This window comes from Podarcis pityusensis (genome assembly GCF_964106645.2).
Source record: "Podarcis pityusensis genome assembly, chromosome: 14".
NCBI classification, from domain to species: domain Eukaryota; kingdom Metazoa; phylum Chordata; class Lepidosauria; order Squamata; family Lacertidae; genus Podarcis; species Podarcis pityusensis.
The window spans coordinates 36,760,835-36,776,631 of NC_138039.1; the positions used below are offsets into that span (position 1 = coordinate 36,760,835).

Sequence of the window (15,797 nt, forward strand, 5' to 3'; positions counted from 1 at the left end):
CCCTTCCCAAATCTGCTCTGGAAGGTTAGGGAAAGCCCCCAGAATAGGTTTCAAGGGTGAGCAGGGGAGGAGAGGGGGAGATCAGAATATCTGTTTAGTGCTACATTGGACATAACCCGCTGACTGCCCTCAGCCAAAGTCTCTTGAGGGCCACGGGCCATTTTTTTTCTACATTCAGACCCAAATCTTGACTGTACAATTTCACATTCTTTGTTACATAGTTCCGAAGTCATTTCCTTCAGTCTTTCCTAGAGCTGGATTTAGGTTTGATGAGGCCCTAAGCTACTGAAGGTAATGGGGCCTTTTATATGTTCAGCTGTCCTTTGTCAACAACAAATTGCCGCTGTTTTTTGTGTCGAATAGATGCCTTATGTTAATTTATGGACCTAATAGGTATCTAAAGCCATTTGCACATAACAAAGTATGTATTTTATCAAAGTACACCCAGTGGTTTTTTTTCCTTTAAATTTTTTTGGGGCCCCCAAGAGAGTGGGGCCCTAAGCTATAGCTTGTTTAGCTTGTACATAAATCCGGCACACTCTTTCTGATGCCATCACTGATTGATGCCTTCTCCCATCGAAGGGCGGCAAAACCATATGAGGAAAGATGCGGAAACGTAGGCAGTGGCAGAGAACAAGTCCGCTGACAGGACAGAGGAAGCCCACCCAACTGGGCTTGATATCCAAAGAACTGCTCTGCAAACCGGAAGCCATCAGGGAAGTGTCAAAAGTCAAGGCTTCAGTCTCAATTGTGGGACGGCGATGGTGAGGATCCCCACCAAGGAGGAGATAAGGCCACAGAGCCCAATGATTCCGGGATTGGTTTTGTAGATTCCCAGCACGTCCAACGGACTAGAGAGATCGCAAAGGTTCTTCACCGTGTCCAGAAGCAAAGGAGGATGTTTTTTCAGTGTGATGTAGAGGAGGAGGAGGAATGGCTGCAGGCCACTAGTTGCCAGAGAAGTTAAGCTCTGGAGCCGAGATGAGTCCCCTTGAAGCTTCTCTTTCCGTGCGGCCTGCTCCATGCGCCAGCAGAGCTCGTACAAGTCGTTGACCAGGTTTATCAGCAGGGAATAGTAGTAGTATTTGGTCGCCCGGCTGCGCCACTTCTTCTTGTCAATATCCGAGATGAGCCCCACGCTCTTCACCCACAAGACAGTGTCGCACATGAAGTACAGGACACGGTTGAGGTTGGAGGCAGTCAGGCAGCAGCGGGGAACCAAATCTGGCAACTGGGAGGTGTGTCTGGCAGAAACGAAGGCATGCAGCATGTTACCAAGCCTGAACACTGCAAGAGAACCCACAATTGTTAGAAGGGCCTTGTTTCCAGACAGCCTGTTTACTGAGCTTTCATCCCAATTTGCTTGCTCAAAGTTTGCACAGGAGATTATACGACAGCCACCGTTCACTGAGCATACATTCTGATGTTTTTGTGGGGGTGACTGTACGACATAATGTAAAGCAATTATCTCTACCCCCCCCCCCACTTTTCAGGGGATTTTCCCATTACTTTCCTTACCACAAATATATGTATCTTGTGTGTGTGTGTGTGTGTGTGTGTGTGTGTGTGAATGTACATATGTGTAAGGAAAGTGCTTACAAAAACACACGCACACGAAGCCAGCTGGTTGCACAAGAGTGCCAAATCCACTTTAACTGCACATCTTGAATTTGCTGGTTTGTGAGTGAATCCCACCCACAAAATCCCACCTGGAACTGGCTGGAGTTAATCGCATTTATTATCCCAATTACACTCCATCATTTGGCTGGATGGACAGGGTCCTACAGTCTTCTAAATATCAGCTTCTTGGATATGGTTGCAGGCAAGCAAACAATATATAACAGCAACACATAATGCAAGTTAGGGTCTTTAGAAGAGTAAAGTAAAGGTAAAGGGACCCCTGACCATCAGGTCCAGTCATGGCCGACTCTGGGGTTGCGGTGCTCATCTCGCTTTATTGGCCGAGGGAGCCGGCATACAGCTTCCGGGTCATGTGGCCAGCATGACTAAGCCACTTCTGGCGAACCAGAGCAGAAGAGTACTTAAAAACAAAACAGATTTACTACATGGCTTCAGCAATACAAAAGGTGATGAGATGGGTAGACTTGCACACCTATTGCACAAAAAGTATTCTGCCAAGGAGAAAGAGGTGAAGAGGCTGGGCAGGCCTCAATTTATCCTCCAGGAGACCACACTTGCTGGCTGGGCACTCCCCACCAAGCCGTCACTGCCAGATTGTGAATGGGGATGAGGCTAGGCCGAAAAGCCGCCTGACCGTTAAAGGTACGGTAAGTGGACGTGTCAACAACAAGCAAATGATAAAGCAGCTTTCATTTTTTGTTTTTCTATTTCATAAAAGTTATACACTGTTTGATTGAAAACAACAACAAAACCCTCAAACCTCATCACCCAGTCAACAGACATGGATGCTTCTGGTATAGGAACTTAATCCAAGATCCATCAATATACCTCACACTGGGTACCAACAGCCCACCAGATAACGCTGGATATTGGAGGAGATAAGACTTATACAGGAAGAATTGGGCTCAGATCTCTGGAACAGGGCACATTTTCATGGCGAGCACAGCATCCCCCTTTCCCACACAGTTTTAGAAGGAAGCTAACAGGCAAGATCTGCCCTTGGGAATCAGTCATGGGTTTTAAAACTATTTCAACCACTTGGCTCCCCCCCCCCCCCCCAGTGTACACTGCTTACTTACATGTTGAGCAATTTATTTATTAAAAGCCAATTAAGGTGACATGCTGAAACTGTGCAAAAGCAAAGGAGGATGTACAGGATTTTATTTGCAAGCATGTCCTCCTCAAATGGAGCATTTCCAGGTATAAGGGTGGATGAAATGCAGCCTGAGTCACTATGTCCATTCATGTCTACATCAATGAAATCACACATATAATTAATGCAAATTACTTAATTTAAAAAACCTTGCAAAAACCTCTGTTGTGTTTGATCTCAGGCCCATTGGCTGAATGCAGTCCTCCAAAATTTTCTATTTAGCCTTTGATACTGTCCCTAGACCATACCCCTCCCTGGTCCTGCTTTGCACCCCCCTTGGTTGTTTTTGCCTGTCTGGAACGTGTCCTTGAACTCTGATAATGCCTTGTGCTTGGCTGGCTGGAGTGGGATTGTGTGGGTGTGTACCAACTAGCTTATGGTACAAAGATAACATTTACATACATTTTGCCTCTAGCCCCACCCACCACTGCCATGTGGCCCCCATAAAGTTGCCCAGAAGGGAATGTGGACCTTGGGCTTTCAAAGGTCCCCCACCCCTACAACAGACCATTTTTGATAGATCTGATGAAGACTTATAAGCATGTGCTCTTCTCATTTCAATTAACAGGACTCCAAACTAGCTCAAGTACAGCAACACAGGCTCTACTGTTTTCATCATCATTTGTGATCTGTTTCAATTATATATTGCTTTTGTGCATTTGCAACTGGTCCTTTTTTTCTGCTCCCCATCCCCAGATTATGCCTACAAAAGACGTGCCTCTCTCTATCTCTCTCTCTTTTGGTATTTCCTTATAAGAAAACATACTTACACTTGCGGCCGGAGCGCATGCTCGCCTCCAGGTTTTTGAGCTTCATTATCACTTCCTCTCGGCTGGTCTTATGCTCTAACATATAGCTAAGCAGCATGCATGCATACTGAGTTGCTCTGGAATGGGGAGGAAAAACACGGAGAACCCAATTCACATCACAGGCAAAAGCAGAGGGACAGGACTGTCTCTCCCACAATTAAATTAAGGCAGAAGCATCAAAGGGGCAGAACTATCCTTTTCCTCGGGGCGACTGCTCACAAAATATCCTTACGCACACAATTATGTTTCCTGGTTTAGGAGGCAACTCAAGCAATGTGAACATGCACATTGGACATGCACACTATAATCAAGAATCCATTACTGCAACATGCTGTGTGTGGGGCGACCATTGTGGCTGATCCGGAAATTCCAGCTAGTGCAAAATGCTGCGTTTGATGAGGACAGACTACCGCCAGTACACAGCATTGGTGATTAAAAACTTACACTGGTTGCTCATATGGGTCCAGGATCTATTAAGCCTGGTCCCTTATATCATGGCCCATTCATTGTGATCTTTGTGGAGTCCCTTGATGGTTATCCCATGGCTCATAACTTTTAGAAGCCATTCTTTCAGTGCCTGTGGAACTCCTTCCCAATTGAGATCAAACAGCCAGCCTCCTTGCTCAACCTCAGACACACGGTTATTGGTTATAGGCTTGTTGTTCCAGCAAGCATTGAAAGGTGGTCTTTGGTTTCCTTCTAACTTTGTATTGTTTTATTGACCCATTTTCTGTGGGTTGTTGTTGTTTTTTTATGTCCAGCACCTAGAAATGATTAAGTGGTATGTAAATGAATCAAAATATATAAATTAAAAATATATATTATTAGCAAACACCCAAGAGTAAGAGCAGGTATTCTTGAAATGTGTTGGCTTGGAGCATGCAAGCATCTCCCTGACTCCCATTTCTTTCCTAAAGTCTGGCCCAGTTCACACATTGTGCTAAACCAAGGTTAATGATGTGCCTTCCTGGACTGTTTAGAAAACAAACCATGACCCCCTGATTGAGGTGCGACTCTAAGCCAGGGACTGTGCTTTGTTTCCTCCCAAATATCTGGAGGGCGTCAGGTTGGCAAAGGCTGCCTGGCACCAGTTCTACAGAATTTCAGACAGGAGCATCTTACAGCACCTCCCAAAGATACCAAGGACTGAATCTGGCACCTTCTGTGTGCAAAGAATTTGCCCTATTACTGAGTTATGACTAAGTGAGGCAGCTTTCTCCCTTCGGCTGCTTCGCACATCAGCTGCATTCCTGTTTTTCTAGCACTACCAGGGATGGATGAACCTGTCCTTTTTGACTTCTATTAACTTTCTCATTTTTTCCAGCCTCAGGTTGAGTCCTCCACATTTCTCCGGAAATTTGTGGCTGTTATTTTGTTTTTTAATCCTCATAAAAATCCACCAGTATTTTTCCACGTGAATTTTACCTGTTTTTGTATGCCGTTCCAACCAAGACACACCATCTTTGCAAGCGGTTCCCTCCCCCTCCAATATACAGCGGTACCTCGGGTTATATATGCTTCAGGTTACAGACTCCGCTAATCCAGAAATAGTACCTCGGGTTAAGAACTTTGCTTCAGGATGAGAACAGAAATCGTGCTCCGGCGGTGTGGCGGCAGCAGGAGGCCCCCTTAGCTAAAGTGGTGCTTCAGGTTAAGAACAGTTTCAGGTTAAGAACGGACCTCAGGAACGAACAAAGTACTTAACCTGAGGTACCACTGTATCGCATGCTTATGTGTTACTTTCACCAATAAATGTATTTTCACGCACACTTTCCCCCGATATATGCATTGATGTGTACATTTTCTGTCGGGAGACCAGCCTCGCAAAAATCAAAGGAGTGTGAATTTTGAAGAATAGTTGGTAATGGTTTCCCTGTTGGTTCAAAAAGCTTCTCATAAAAATGCAATCATAACAGATTTGCTTCCCCACCCTCTCTTGTAGAGTTTTGTTTTAGTAAAGTCTGTGCATGATTTGATGAAATTCGGTCTGGTCTGAGTTCCTGAACCCTTTAATTTTGACCACGCTTTTCGGAGCAAGGGTCATCCACCACACAGGGCAACAAGTCTGCCAAATCTTCTGCACGACAGCCCTTCAGATATGTGAATACTTCTCTTCTCCAGGCTAAACATAACTAGCTTTGCTGGTCCTCACATGATTGGGTTTTCACAGAAGAGAGATCGAGAGATCAGCTGTTCATTGCTCCAGATTAAACTGCTGCTGACAAGAGCACCGCAGTTTCAAAAATAATTATAATCAATTTCTTTTATAAGCCACTTCCGCCTCCTGAAGCTCAGACAATACATGCCTAATTTTTATCCTCACAAAAGCCCAATGAGATAGGCAAGGCTGAGAACTAGTGACTGGCCCAAAGTCACCCAGTGAGCTTCATGTTGATATTATTATTAGTATTATTTTTATTAATACCCCGCCCATCTGGCTAGGTTTCACCAGCCACTCTGGGAGGTTCCCAACAGAATATTAAAAACACAATAAAACATCAAACATTAAAAACTTCCCTGAACAGGGCTGCCTTCAGATGTCTTCTAAAAGTCAGAGAGTTGTTTATTTCCTTGACATCTGGTGGGAGAGCATTCCACAGGGCGGGCGCCACTACTGAGAAGGCCCTCTGCCTGGTTCCCTGTAAGCTCACTTCTCACAGGGAGGGAACCGCCAGAAGGCCCTCGGAGCTGGACCTCAGTATCTGGGCTGAATGACGGGGGTGGAGACTTGATTTGAACCTCAGTTTTTCTAGCTCCAGTGTTACACTCAGTAGAAGGCAGTATTTTATGTTTGTTCTATGAGTCAGACCACTGACCCATCGAGCTCAGTATGTTGGCACAATGGGTCTGGCTGTTAACCAGAAGGTTGGCAGTTTGAACCTACCCAGGGACAGCTGTGGACCACAGATTGTTAAATTTGCCAAAGGCCTAGGAAAAGAGGAATGTTTTTGGCTGGCACCTAAAGATATGGAACGAAGGCACCATGCATTGTAGGGGGTTCGGCTAGATGACCCTCGGGTTCCCTTCCAACTCTATGATTCTATAATAATCTACTGCCTACTCGGACTGGTAGCAGCCTCTCCAGGGTTTCAGGCAGGGGACACCCCTTATGGTTTAGAGCAGGCATAGGCAAACTCGACCCTCCAGATGTTTTGGGACTACAACGCCCATCATCCCTGACCACTGGTCAGATCATGGGAGTTGTAGTCCCCAAACATCTGGAGGGTCGAGTTTGCCTATGCCTGGTTCAGAGGGGTGTTCCTGGGTCCATTTCATTTCTGTGAAGTTGTATGCAATACTTAAGGCAGAGATCCTACAACCTAATTTACCAGGGAGTAAGTCCTTCTGAGTTTAACGGGAGCTACTACCAAGCATAGGGACACGGGTGGCGCTGTGGGTAAAACCTCAGCGCCTAGGACTTGCTGATCGCATGGTCGGCGGTTCGAATCCCCGCGGCGGGGTGCGCTCCCGTCGTTCGGTCCCAGCGCCTGCCAACCTAGCAGTTCAAAAGTACCTCTGGGTGCAAGTAGATAAATAGGGACCGCTTACCAGCGGGAAGGTAAACGGCGTTCCGTGTGCTGCGCTGGCTCCCCAGATGCAGCTTGTCACGCTGGCCACGTGACCTGGAAGTGTCTGCAGACAGCGCTGGCTCCTGGCCTATAGAGTGAGATGAGCGCACAACCCTAGAGTCTGGCAAGACTGGTCCATACGGGCAGGGGTACCTTTACCTTTACCTTTTACTGCCGAGCATACAGTGCTTTTTTCCTGGGGGTACACATACCCCCAAACATTTTGTGAATCTTTGTACTTTTGTCCATTTACTGTATTTATTTCCCCCCGATTTGAACTCTAAAATGGTGATTTTCTTGAGTCAAAATGAGTACCCCTAAACTTTTAGAAAAAAAGCACGGCGAGTATATAGGATTGCACAATTGCTTCTCTCTCTCTCTCTGTTTTTGGTGTGGTGGGAAAGGCTTGCGAAATCGACAACTCTATCTGAACACCGCCTTAAAAGTGCCTTTAGCAATAAATGCAAAATAAAGCTAAAACAAAAACAAAACTTTTGGAGGACACCTGCCATTCAGCCCGCCCACCCACTCGCCTCTTTCCTTCCCCCCTCACCGAAAGAGCCGATCTCGACCCTGGGTCTGGTTGGTGAAGTGCACAAACGCTTCCATTTGCAAAGGCGGCGGCAAACCCCACGCCGGACGGCGGCCAAGCAGCTCGGAACCCCGACACGGAACTTCCCGCAACGCGCCACCTGTGCGATCAGCTGGCTCTCGGGGAGTGGGCGTGGTCAGAGTTAGCCCCGCCTCCCCGCCCGTAGATCGCCCAGCCCCTCAAAAACGGCCGGCCTTCCTTCCTTCCGGGTCTGGGTTACTATGGCAACGTGTCAACTTCCGGAAACAGGTGCAGGGTGCTGTGTGTGTGTGTGTGTGTGTGTGCGCGCGCGTGTGTACACGTGTATAGGTGCGGGGCTGGGGTTTGGAAAGCGGAGTAAGGGGTTGTGATTTGTTATTGTGAAATCAATTAATAAGATTCATTAACATGTCTCTAGAGCTCAGCACCGTGTGTGTGTGTGTGTGTGTGTGTACACACACACACACACACACACACACATTTATCTTCCTCACATGCACTTTTTTTTTTAATGGGGCCAGTTGGTTTGAGTGTAAGAGTGGAGATGAGGAACTATATAACCTTTAGAATGGTTTGTTGAATATTTACAGATAAATTGTAAAGAGATTAAAAACATTGGCGGGATTATTGCAATAACCTGCAGTTTCATAAGTGTATATATTTAAAGAAGATGAATAAATGAACAAATTAAGTTAATGTGGATATGCAGAAGATGTTAAAAATAAATTTAAGGAACTGCAGAAGTCGGGGGAGGAAGTCAAGTTTTGAAATCAGTGAAAATGTATAAATCTGAAAAGTATAAATTATATATTACAGTACTTTTTTCGGGGGGGGGGGGACACAAACCCCTAAACATTTTGTGAATCTTTGTACTTTTGTCCATTTACTGTATTTAATTTTCCCAATTTTTAAGGAAAAAAAAAAGCTCTCTCTCTCTCTCTCTCTCTCTCTCTCTGTGTGTGTGTGTGTGTGTGTAAAACACCTTTAGAAGACATCCCTGTATAGGGAAGTTTTTTTTTAATGTTTAATGTTTTATTTTGTTTTTATATATGTTGGAAGCTGCCCAGAGTGGCTGAGGCAACTCAGTGAGATACGTGGGATACAAATAAATAATAATAATAATTCTTATTATGACACTAGGTCCAGGGAGATCCAGGTTCAAATCCCTCACGTACCCATAAAGCTCGTTGTGTGACCTTGGGCTGCTTACACAGACACACCCAGTGTAATCTACCTCATAGGGTGGTTGTGCAGATTCAACTGGGAGGAGGAACCATCTACACTCTCTGGAGCCCTTTAGTGTATAAGGTGATTATAAAACACACACACCTGCACACAGCCCTGTGAGGTAGCTTAAGCTGAGGGAAAGCAACTGATCCAGGGTTTCACCCAGTTGAGTATCCATTTGGATGATAAAGTTATTAGTCTAGTGTTGGAGACAGCATGCCTTTGAATAACATCTGCTGGGGATCCCTAGTAGGAGAGCACTGTTTTATCTGTTTTATCAAGCAAGACTCTCCTGAACTTTACTTCTGAGGAGTCAGGGGCATATTTGCTTTCTAGTGAGGAACAGAGTCACACTGAATTCTATTCTGGTAGAGTAGAACATAAGAAGAGCTATGCTGGATCAGATGAAAGTCCCATTTAGTTAGGCATCTTGTTCTCATGGTGGCTAACTTGATGCCTATGGGAAGCCCAAATGCTGGACCTCAGCACCATAGTGCTGTCCTCACCCTCCCTTTTGGTTGCCGTGGTATGAAGCAGGTATTGCTTTTCAAAATATAATGAACTGCTTTTGAGTGGGGGGAAATACCTGATCAATAATTGATTATATTTTACTACAGGGCTTTCTTAATATTCAAAGCTGCCAAACTGCTTGTTGAGGGACAATAAAAGTGGCACAAAAATGCCCGTCTTCCTCCGGAAGCAGCCCCTGGACATACCTTCACCCACTGAAAAGGACTGGATTAAGAAAGACGAAGAAGAGGACATATACTTGAAAGATCCATATGAGTACCTTGATTCTTTGCCTCAGCCTTATCGGATGATCAATAAACTGGTGAATCTTTTGCTTGAGCGGACCTGGGAAATTGTTGAGGGGCCGCAACCATTACAGGAAACCAGGCAGCCGAAGGTTCCTCCCCCAAAGTACCCACCTTCATCTGAATTCCAGGTACTCATTCCCGGGCAAATTGTGGGATGAGTACTTCTTACTTAGCCGTAGCTCCCCAATGAATTCAGTAGGATATAACAAAGAGTCTTGTGGCACCTTAAAGGCTAACAAAGTTATTATGGCATAAGCTTTTGTGGACTAGAAACTACTTCACCATATGTATGAAGTGTTTTTCTGAGGTGGTAGGCATATAATATACACATGATTGTTAGTGGGTGGGATGGTGAGGTAAGAGGGAAATGAACTGCAGTAAGCACAGACTGTGGTGGTTATTTAACAGGCTACTAACATGTGTGCAAAATGGCTAGTGTGGTTATTAATATGGCAGCATTGAAAATAACACTAATATTTATCAGCAGTGCATTAATGCATGTAATGGGATTAATTGCTGAACTGGGCATTGTGCTTTCTTCACTTTCCATATTCCCAGGTTGAGGGAAGGGCAAACTGCACGGTAGCCGCTGGAGAATTCATCTTCATTGGCTTTTCTATGGGACTATCTGTCTTCAGCATACCCACATGTGAAAAGCCCACATGCGAGAAGGTATGTGCTTGGGAGGCAGCCAACGTTGAGATTTGTGCCATCAAGGTTTCAAACTTTGGCAGTAGCTCCTATCTCATTGGTTCAGTGGATGAGCTGGGTAAGTATATTTAACACCCATCTGCAAATTAATTATGTTTTCTACACTATTTTCTATCCCACCTGTCTTATGAGGAGCTCAGGCCTCTGTTATGTTTGTCCTATCAACCCTGTGAGAGGGATCTGTATTGTTTCTGTTTTACAGAAGGGAGAACTAAAGGAAGAAAGTGGCTTGCTCGGGATCACATAGTGGCCCCATGCCTTTTCTCGTTGCCTGGTTGTATTCTGAAAACCTCCCTGTGCTTTAATGACAACTAAGAAGCACAAATCCTGCCTGAGACTATGTTGTTTATTGTCTTTTTCAGCTTAATTTTGGCAACTGAAGCAGCTCTGCAGTCATATGTCTGAGTTGTCCTGCTACTTGGATACCCACATTCAGCCAGTTCTGTGCCAGAACTGGTGCATGACTCGGATTTTGCAAGAAACTGCCCCCACGCTAGCAACCATTCTCTTTTTCAAATAAGAGAGTAAGGTGTGATGAGTACGCTGATGATGCCCAGCTCTATTTTTTTGTGTATCATCTAATTTAGGAAAGCTGTGTAAGCCATGGACCAGCACCTGGGCTTGATGGTAGGCTGGAGGAGGGTCAGCAAATTGAATCTGAATCTTGGCAAGATGGAGGTGCACTGCCTGACCAATTCCAGTCTGGATAATTGATCAATTGCCTACTATAGATATACTTCCCCTGAGGTGCTCCTGGATTTATTTCTGTGACTGGAGCTCAGGTGACCTCAGTGGCTAGGATTCCCTTTTACCAAGATAGTAAGATAGTACAATTACTGTTCTCCATGCTGTAGTAACCTCCCAGCTGGATTACTGCAATTCATTGCAGTGCTTTCTATGTAGGGTTGTCCTTGAAGTTGGGCTGGTGCAAAATTCAGCAGCCGAACTTGGGACAGGATACCACCAGCACGTTCCCCTGCTGTTGGAAGAATTGCACTGGCTGCCAGCTACTAAGCTAAGTTCATGGTGCGGGTTTTGGTGCAGAAATCGCTATACAACTTGGGACCAGGATAACTGAAATAATGTTCCTTCCCTTATGAAACTGCAGATACCATCTCATCAGGAGGCCTGTTCCATACTATGTTGGAATTGGGATTTTAGCATGACAGCACCGGTCTTTTCCATTGTGTTTCAAACCAGCACCATCTCTATTGGATCATAGCCAATGTTAGTCCTGCTCAGAGTAAACCCACTGAGATGAATGACCATGGCTAACTTAGATAAGTTGATCTCAGCTGTTGTCAGGGATAGAACCTGGGACCTTCTGCATGCAGAGCAGATTCTCTGCCACTTAACTACAGCGATCCCTTTGCTACATAAAACCCACCCCCTTTTGCTATTGCTTCTCCAGTTGGTGACTTGCTGGATTGCTGATGGTCACAGGTAAGAGATGTTCACAGGTAAGCAGCAAGCCTGGTAGCATGAGATGCTAGGGTTCAAAGGAGCAGGGCTGCTCCTCAGCTATGCAGATGTTATATCTTGCCTTTACTCCAGGGCACTCAAGGCACAGCATCCACGATTCTCCCGCTTCTATTTTACCCTCACCACAACTCTATGAGGTAGGTTAGGCTACAAGATAGTAGCTGGCCCAAGGTCACGAGCGAACTTCATGGATGAGCAGGAATTAGTATTTGCACCTCTCAGAACTCTCCGAAGGGAAAACTGATCATTTATAAGACTTGTCATTTAATGGATAATGGAAAAGAGGAAACCTGATGTGCTGATGAACATGAAAGAAAAGGTATCCTAGTGCAATTTCTTCTGTTGTTGTGTTCCAGGTATTGCTCGTCTTTTTTACTTTTTCAAGGAGAATCTGCTGTCTATAAAAGCCATAAATGAAGTGGTGAGTCCCCACTATATATCTATCTCTTATAGTTACCGGTTATCTGAATCTCAGCTTTTGGAAAACCCAGTTATCCAAATCCATTGTGCCCATATTGTACCCATATTGGTACAATTCTAAGTAAAAGGCACTTCCATCCATCCATATGTATAATTATTCACACACAACACACACACACATCTTTCCCCCATACTATTTGATATACAGCCTGATAACAGTCATGCTTTACTTGGAAGTAAGACGTATATTTTCAGTGGTGTTTATATTTTCAGTGATGTTTCTAAAACAGTGCCCCAACTTTCTGCATGCTTACTTGGACTTGCTTACTTACAAGTCCCATTTCACTCAGTAGGCCATCTGAGTAAACGTGCTTTGGCTCGGTCTGAATGTAAAATGAGGTTAAATGTGAATGACCGACAGCGGCCAAACTTAAACCATAAGAAGTCTCACAGATGCCAGTGGAAGAGATGCATGACTCAGTCCTATGCATCTTTACTCCAAAGTAGGTCTGACCTTGTACAGGATTTGTACAGGAGGGCTTGCTACATGATACATACATGATAAAGCCAATTTTAGCCATTTCACCCCTTGTTTTTTCCTGTAAGACCAATTGCAGTCCTTAACGGTCGTCAACAGGTTTACCACACCTATCAGCCAATCACCCATTCCCACCACCCTTCTGAGTAATACCCCTCCCCACCCTCTCACTATATAGACGGGTCTGGTAACTTCTGTTTCAGTGTATCTGAAGAAGTGTGCATGCACACGAAAGCTCATACCAATAACAAACTTAGTTGGTCTCTAAGGTGCTACTGGAAGGTTTTTTTGTTGTTGCTTGCTACTTAGTATGTGTGTATAAAATTGAACCATTAGCATATCCTTTCCCGTAAATATTAATGGGACTTAATTTTGGTTGTACTATGTCAGCAGTTATTGTTGACTTTATGCATGCATGCTAAAAGTCCCGACTGGTGCTGCTTCAAGGTTTTACATATCTGCTATACTCAGGGCTAGCCCACCTACAAGGCAAGATGAAGCAGCCACTTTGGGCAGCAGAAAGTCTCACCCCATTGCCTCTGCTGCCAATTTCTGGCAATTTTTTGCTGAAATTTTGAAAGATCTCGCAGAGTGTGAGAGATCTCGCCAGATTTTGGTGAGATCTCACTGGAAATCGGCGCTGGCTTGCTTCTCCACTAGCAGCGGAGAGGGTGGGGTGCTGCTTTTTCATTTTGCTTCAAGCAGCAAAACTGGATGTGTCAGCCCTGACTATACTTATCCTTCCAAGCCTCTTGCAGCCAGCCTATACTCTGCATTACCTGCATAGAACTGTCACTTCTGGGCTGAGTGTTTTGATGGTCCACCTTCCTGTTGATGCCAGCTGTCTTCCTGAATGAGGTCCTCTGCGTTCATCAACTGTCCAGCGGCAGGCGGAAAATCAATAGGCACAGCTTTCCCCACTGTGTAGTCCTTATCTGCAGCCAAGTCCAACTGTTAAAATGAGTTACTTCTATTGAACTCTGGAGGCAATGATGAATGTGATAAAGCCACGTATGCTTTATTGTGCATTTCTCTGGCAGAACATCAAGGTTTCTTCATCAGAGTCTTCTAATGATAGGTGGTGTGCTCAGAGTCAAACACATAAATGACAAAAGAGCTTCTTTTGCAACAAACCTGCCAGATCAGGTTTCCCGACTTGGCATTCCAGCTTCCACAAGCCCAGCCCGCTCTAATTTCAGAATATATATTTACCATCTTCTTATCTCTTTTTTGGCAGGAAGATATTAGTAAGCGAAATACATGTGTTGCACTGGAACTCTCTCGCGGGGCTGATTATGCAGGCTTTCTGCTGCAAGGCAAGTCTCAACATTTGTCAAACTTAGCCAGACAAGTTGCAACCTGCAGGCTGGAGTGTGGCACTTTTTATATTTTTATATCCTTCAGGTTTCCCTTTGGAATCTCTCTTTTTACCATGATGTGTTTTGGGTAGTTCGTTTTGTGATACTGCACCCACTCGGTCTAATCTTCCAAATAAAAAATCCAGACCACTCTCCGCAGACAAGTAACTTTTCAAATACATATTTATAGCTTTAAAAAAAGGGGGACCAAGTCCTCAGAAGATAGCTTACAGAAATAGTCATTATAATCACAATAGGTAAAGGTAAAGGGACCCCTGACCATTAGGTCCAGTTGTGGCCGACTCTGGGGTTGCGGCGCTCATCTCGCTTTATTGGCTGAGGGAGCCGGCGTACAGCTTCCGGGTGATGTGGCCAGCATGACTAAGCCGCTTCTGGCGAACCAGAGCAGTGCATGGAAACGCCGTTTACCTTCCCGCCGGAGCGGTACCTATTTATTTACTTGCACTTTGATGTGCTTTCGAACTGCTAGGTTGGCAGGAGCAGGGACTTAGCAACGGGAGCTCACCCCATCGTGGGGATTCGAACTGCTGACATTCTGATTGGCAAGTCCTAGGCTCTGTGGTTTAACCGACAGCGCCACCCGGGTCTCTATAATCACAATACATCTCAATAAAAAAGCCTCATCAATTAAAATATGAGGAAGGGACCGGTGGCCTTCAGATGTTCTTGGACTACAACGCTTTTCATCTCTGGCTATTGGCCACACTGGTTGGAGCTAATGGACGTTGAAGTCCAACAACATATGGGTGGCCACACGTTCCCTGCTGCTGAATTAAAACATATGGCACCTGCATAAAATCGATGTGAAAGGGCTTTATTATTATTAATAATAATAATAATAATAAGTTTCTAAGCAATCTGGGGCTCTCACTGGTACATCTGCACATGCTTATACTCACTTCTGCCCTGCCTCAGCCCCTTCAAGGCAAGCTGCAACAATTCTGCTGTTTGGGGGGTGGTTCTGTCCCACCACACTGGCGGCTGGTAGGTCTAACTGAAGACCAGTTAGAGAAAGGGCCTTCATGGAATTCTAGACATATGGGGTCACCACCAATAAGGCCCTACCTCTGGTATATGGATACAACAGGCCTTTCCTGTTCATTCCTTAAGGCTGCAAACCTCTATCCACTTACTGGGAGTAAGTGCCGTTAAACTCAGTGGGGCTTACTTCTGAGTAGACATGTATAGGATTGCACTGTAAGTCAGTCACGCATATGGTGAGGAAGTTGTTTCTGTTCCCTACAGAGGTCGATTCCATTTCCTTTGGCTTTCACCGAGAATATACGACGCTGCTAATATAAAACTATTAGGAGAAGCATCCTCAAAGAGCTTTAGAAAACACCCCTTATCAAACCGTAGGGGTTTCTGATCCTCAGCATAGTTTTTTTTTACACTGTTGGGTATATTTGTAGAATGTATTTACATGTATGGACTTTATCACAAAAAGAATAAATCAATCTGGATGGTAAAGGACCAGAA

General features: G+C 44.9%; 2 protein-coding genes across 7 annotated transcripts in view; one reads left to right on the plus strand and one right to left on the minus strand.

The window, feature by feature from the left end:
- On the minus strand, nucleotides 1–14,020 carry PEX11A (peroxisomal biogenesis factor 11 alpha). Of its 2 annotated transcripts, none has more exons than XM_080980554.1 (3): nucleotides 13,719–14,020; nucleotides 3,565–3,680; nucleotides 1–1,287 (listed from the first exon to the last, which is right to left on the minus strand). In XM_080980554.1, exons 2-3 carry the CDS (start codon nucleotides 3,659–3,661, stop codon nucleotides 731–733), a joined length of 654 nt encoding a protein of 217 aa, XP_080836680.1. In that variant the 5' UTR covers nucleotides 3,662–3,680; nucleotides 13,719–14,020; the 3' UTR covers nucleotides 1–730. The 2 variants fall into 2 exon arrangements, with proteins under 2 accessions (XP_080836680.1, XP_080836679.1); XM_080980553.1 differs by lacking the exon at nucleotides 13,719–14,020 and adding an exon at nucleotides 7,726–7,861.
- Nucleotides 7,893–15,797, plus strand: part of WDR93 (WD repeat domain 93) — a 26,464-nt gene continuing 18,559 nt past the window's right edge. For 2 of the 5 annotated variants that reach the window (XM_080980365.1, XM_080980369.1), the window contains exons 1-5: nucleotides 7,893–8,013; nucleotides 9,588–9,916; nucleotides 10,347–10,557; nucleotides 12,338–12,402; nucleotides 14,177–14,255. In XM_080980365.1, coding sequence (XP_080836491.1) covers nucleotides 9,650–9,916; nucleotides 10,347–10,557; nucleotides 12,338–12,402; nucleotides 14,177–14,255 — 622 coding nt within the window. In that variant the 5' untranslated portion in view covers nucleotides 7,893–8,013; nucleotides 9,588–9,649. Of the gene's footprint in view, nucleotides 8,014–8,044; nucleotides 8,074–8,895; nucleotides 9,052–9,587; nucleotides 9,917–10,346; nucleotides 10,558–12,337; nucleotides 12,403–14,176; nucleotides 14,260–15,797 lie in introns of those variants that run through there. The other 3 variants (XM_080980368.1, XM_080980367.1, XM_080980366.1) reach the window with 3 other exon arrangements.

Coding starts and splice junctions, on each gene's coding strand:
- PEX11A (XM_080980553.1), bottom strand. CDS start 7,781: ATGGAAGCGTTTGTGCACTTCACCAACCAGACCCAGGGTCGAGATCGG. Junction 3,681..7,725: donor GGTCGAGATCGGCTCTTTCG/GTGAGGGGGGAA, acceptor TCCCCATTCCAG/AGCAACTCAGTATGCATGCA. Junction 1,288..3,564: donor CATGCGCTCCGGCCGCAAGT/GTAAGTATGTTT, acceptor GTTCTCTTGCAG/TGTTCAGGCTTGGTAACATG.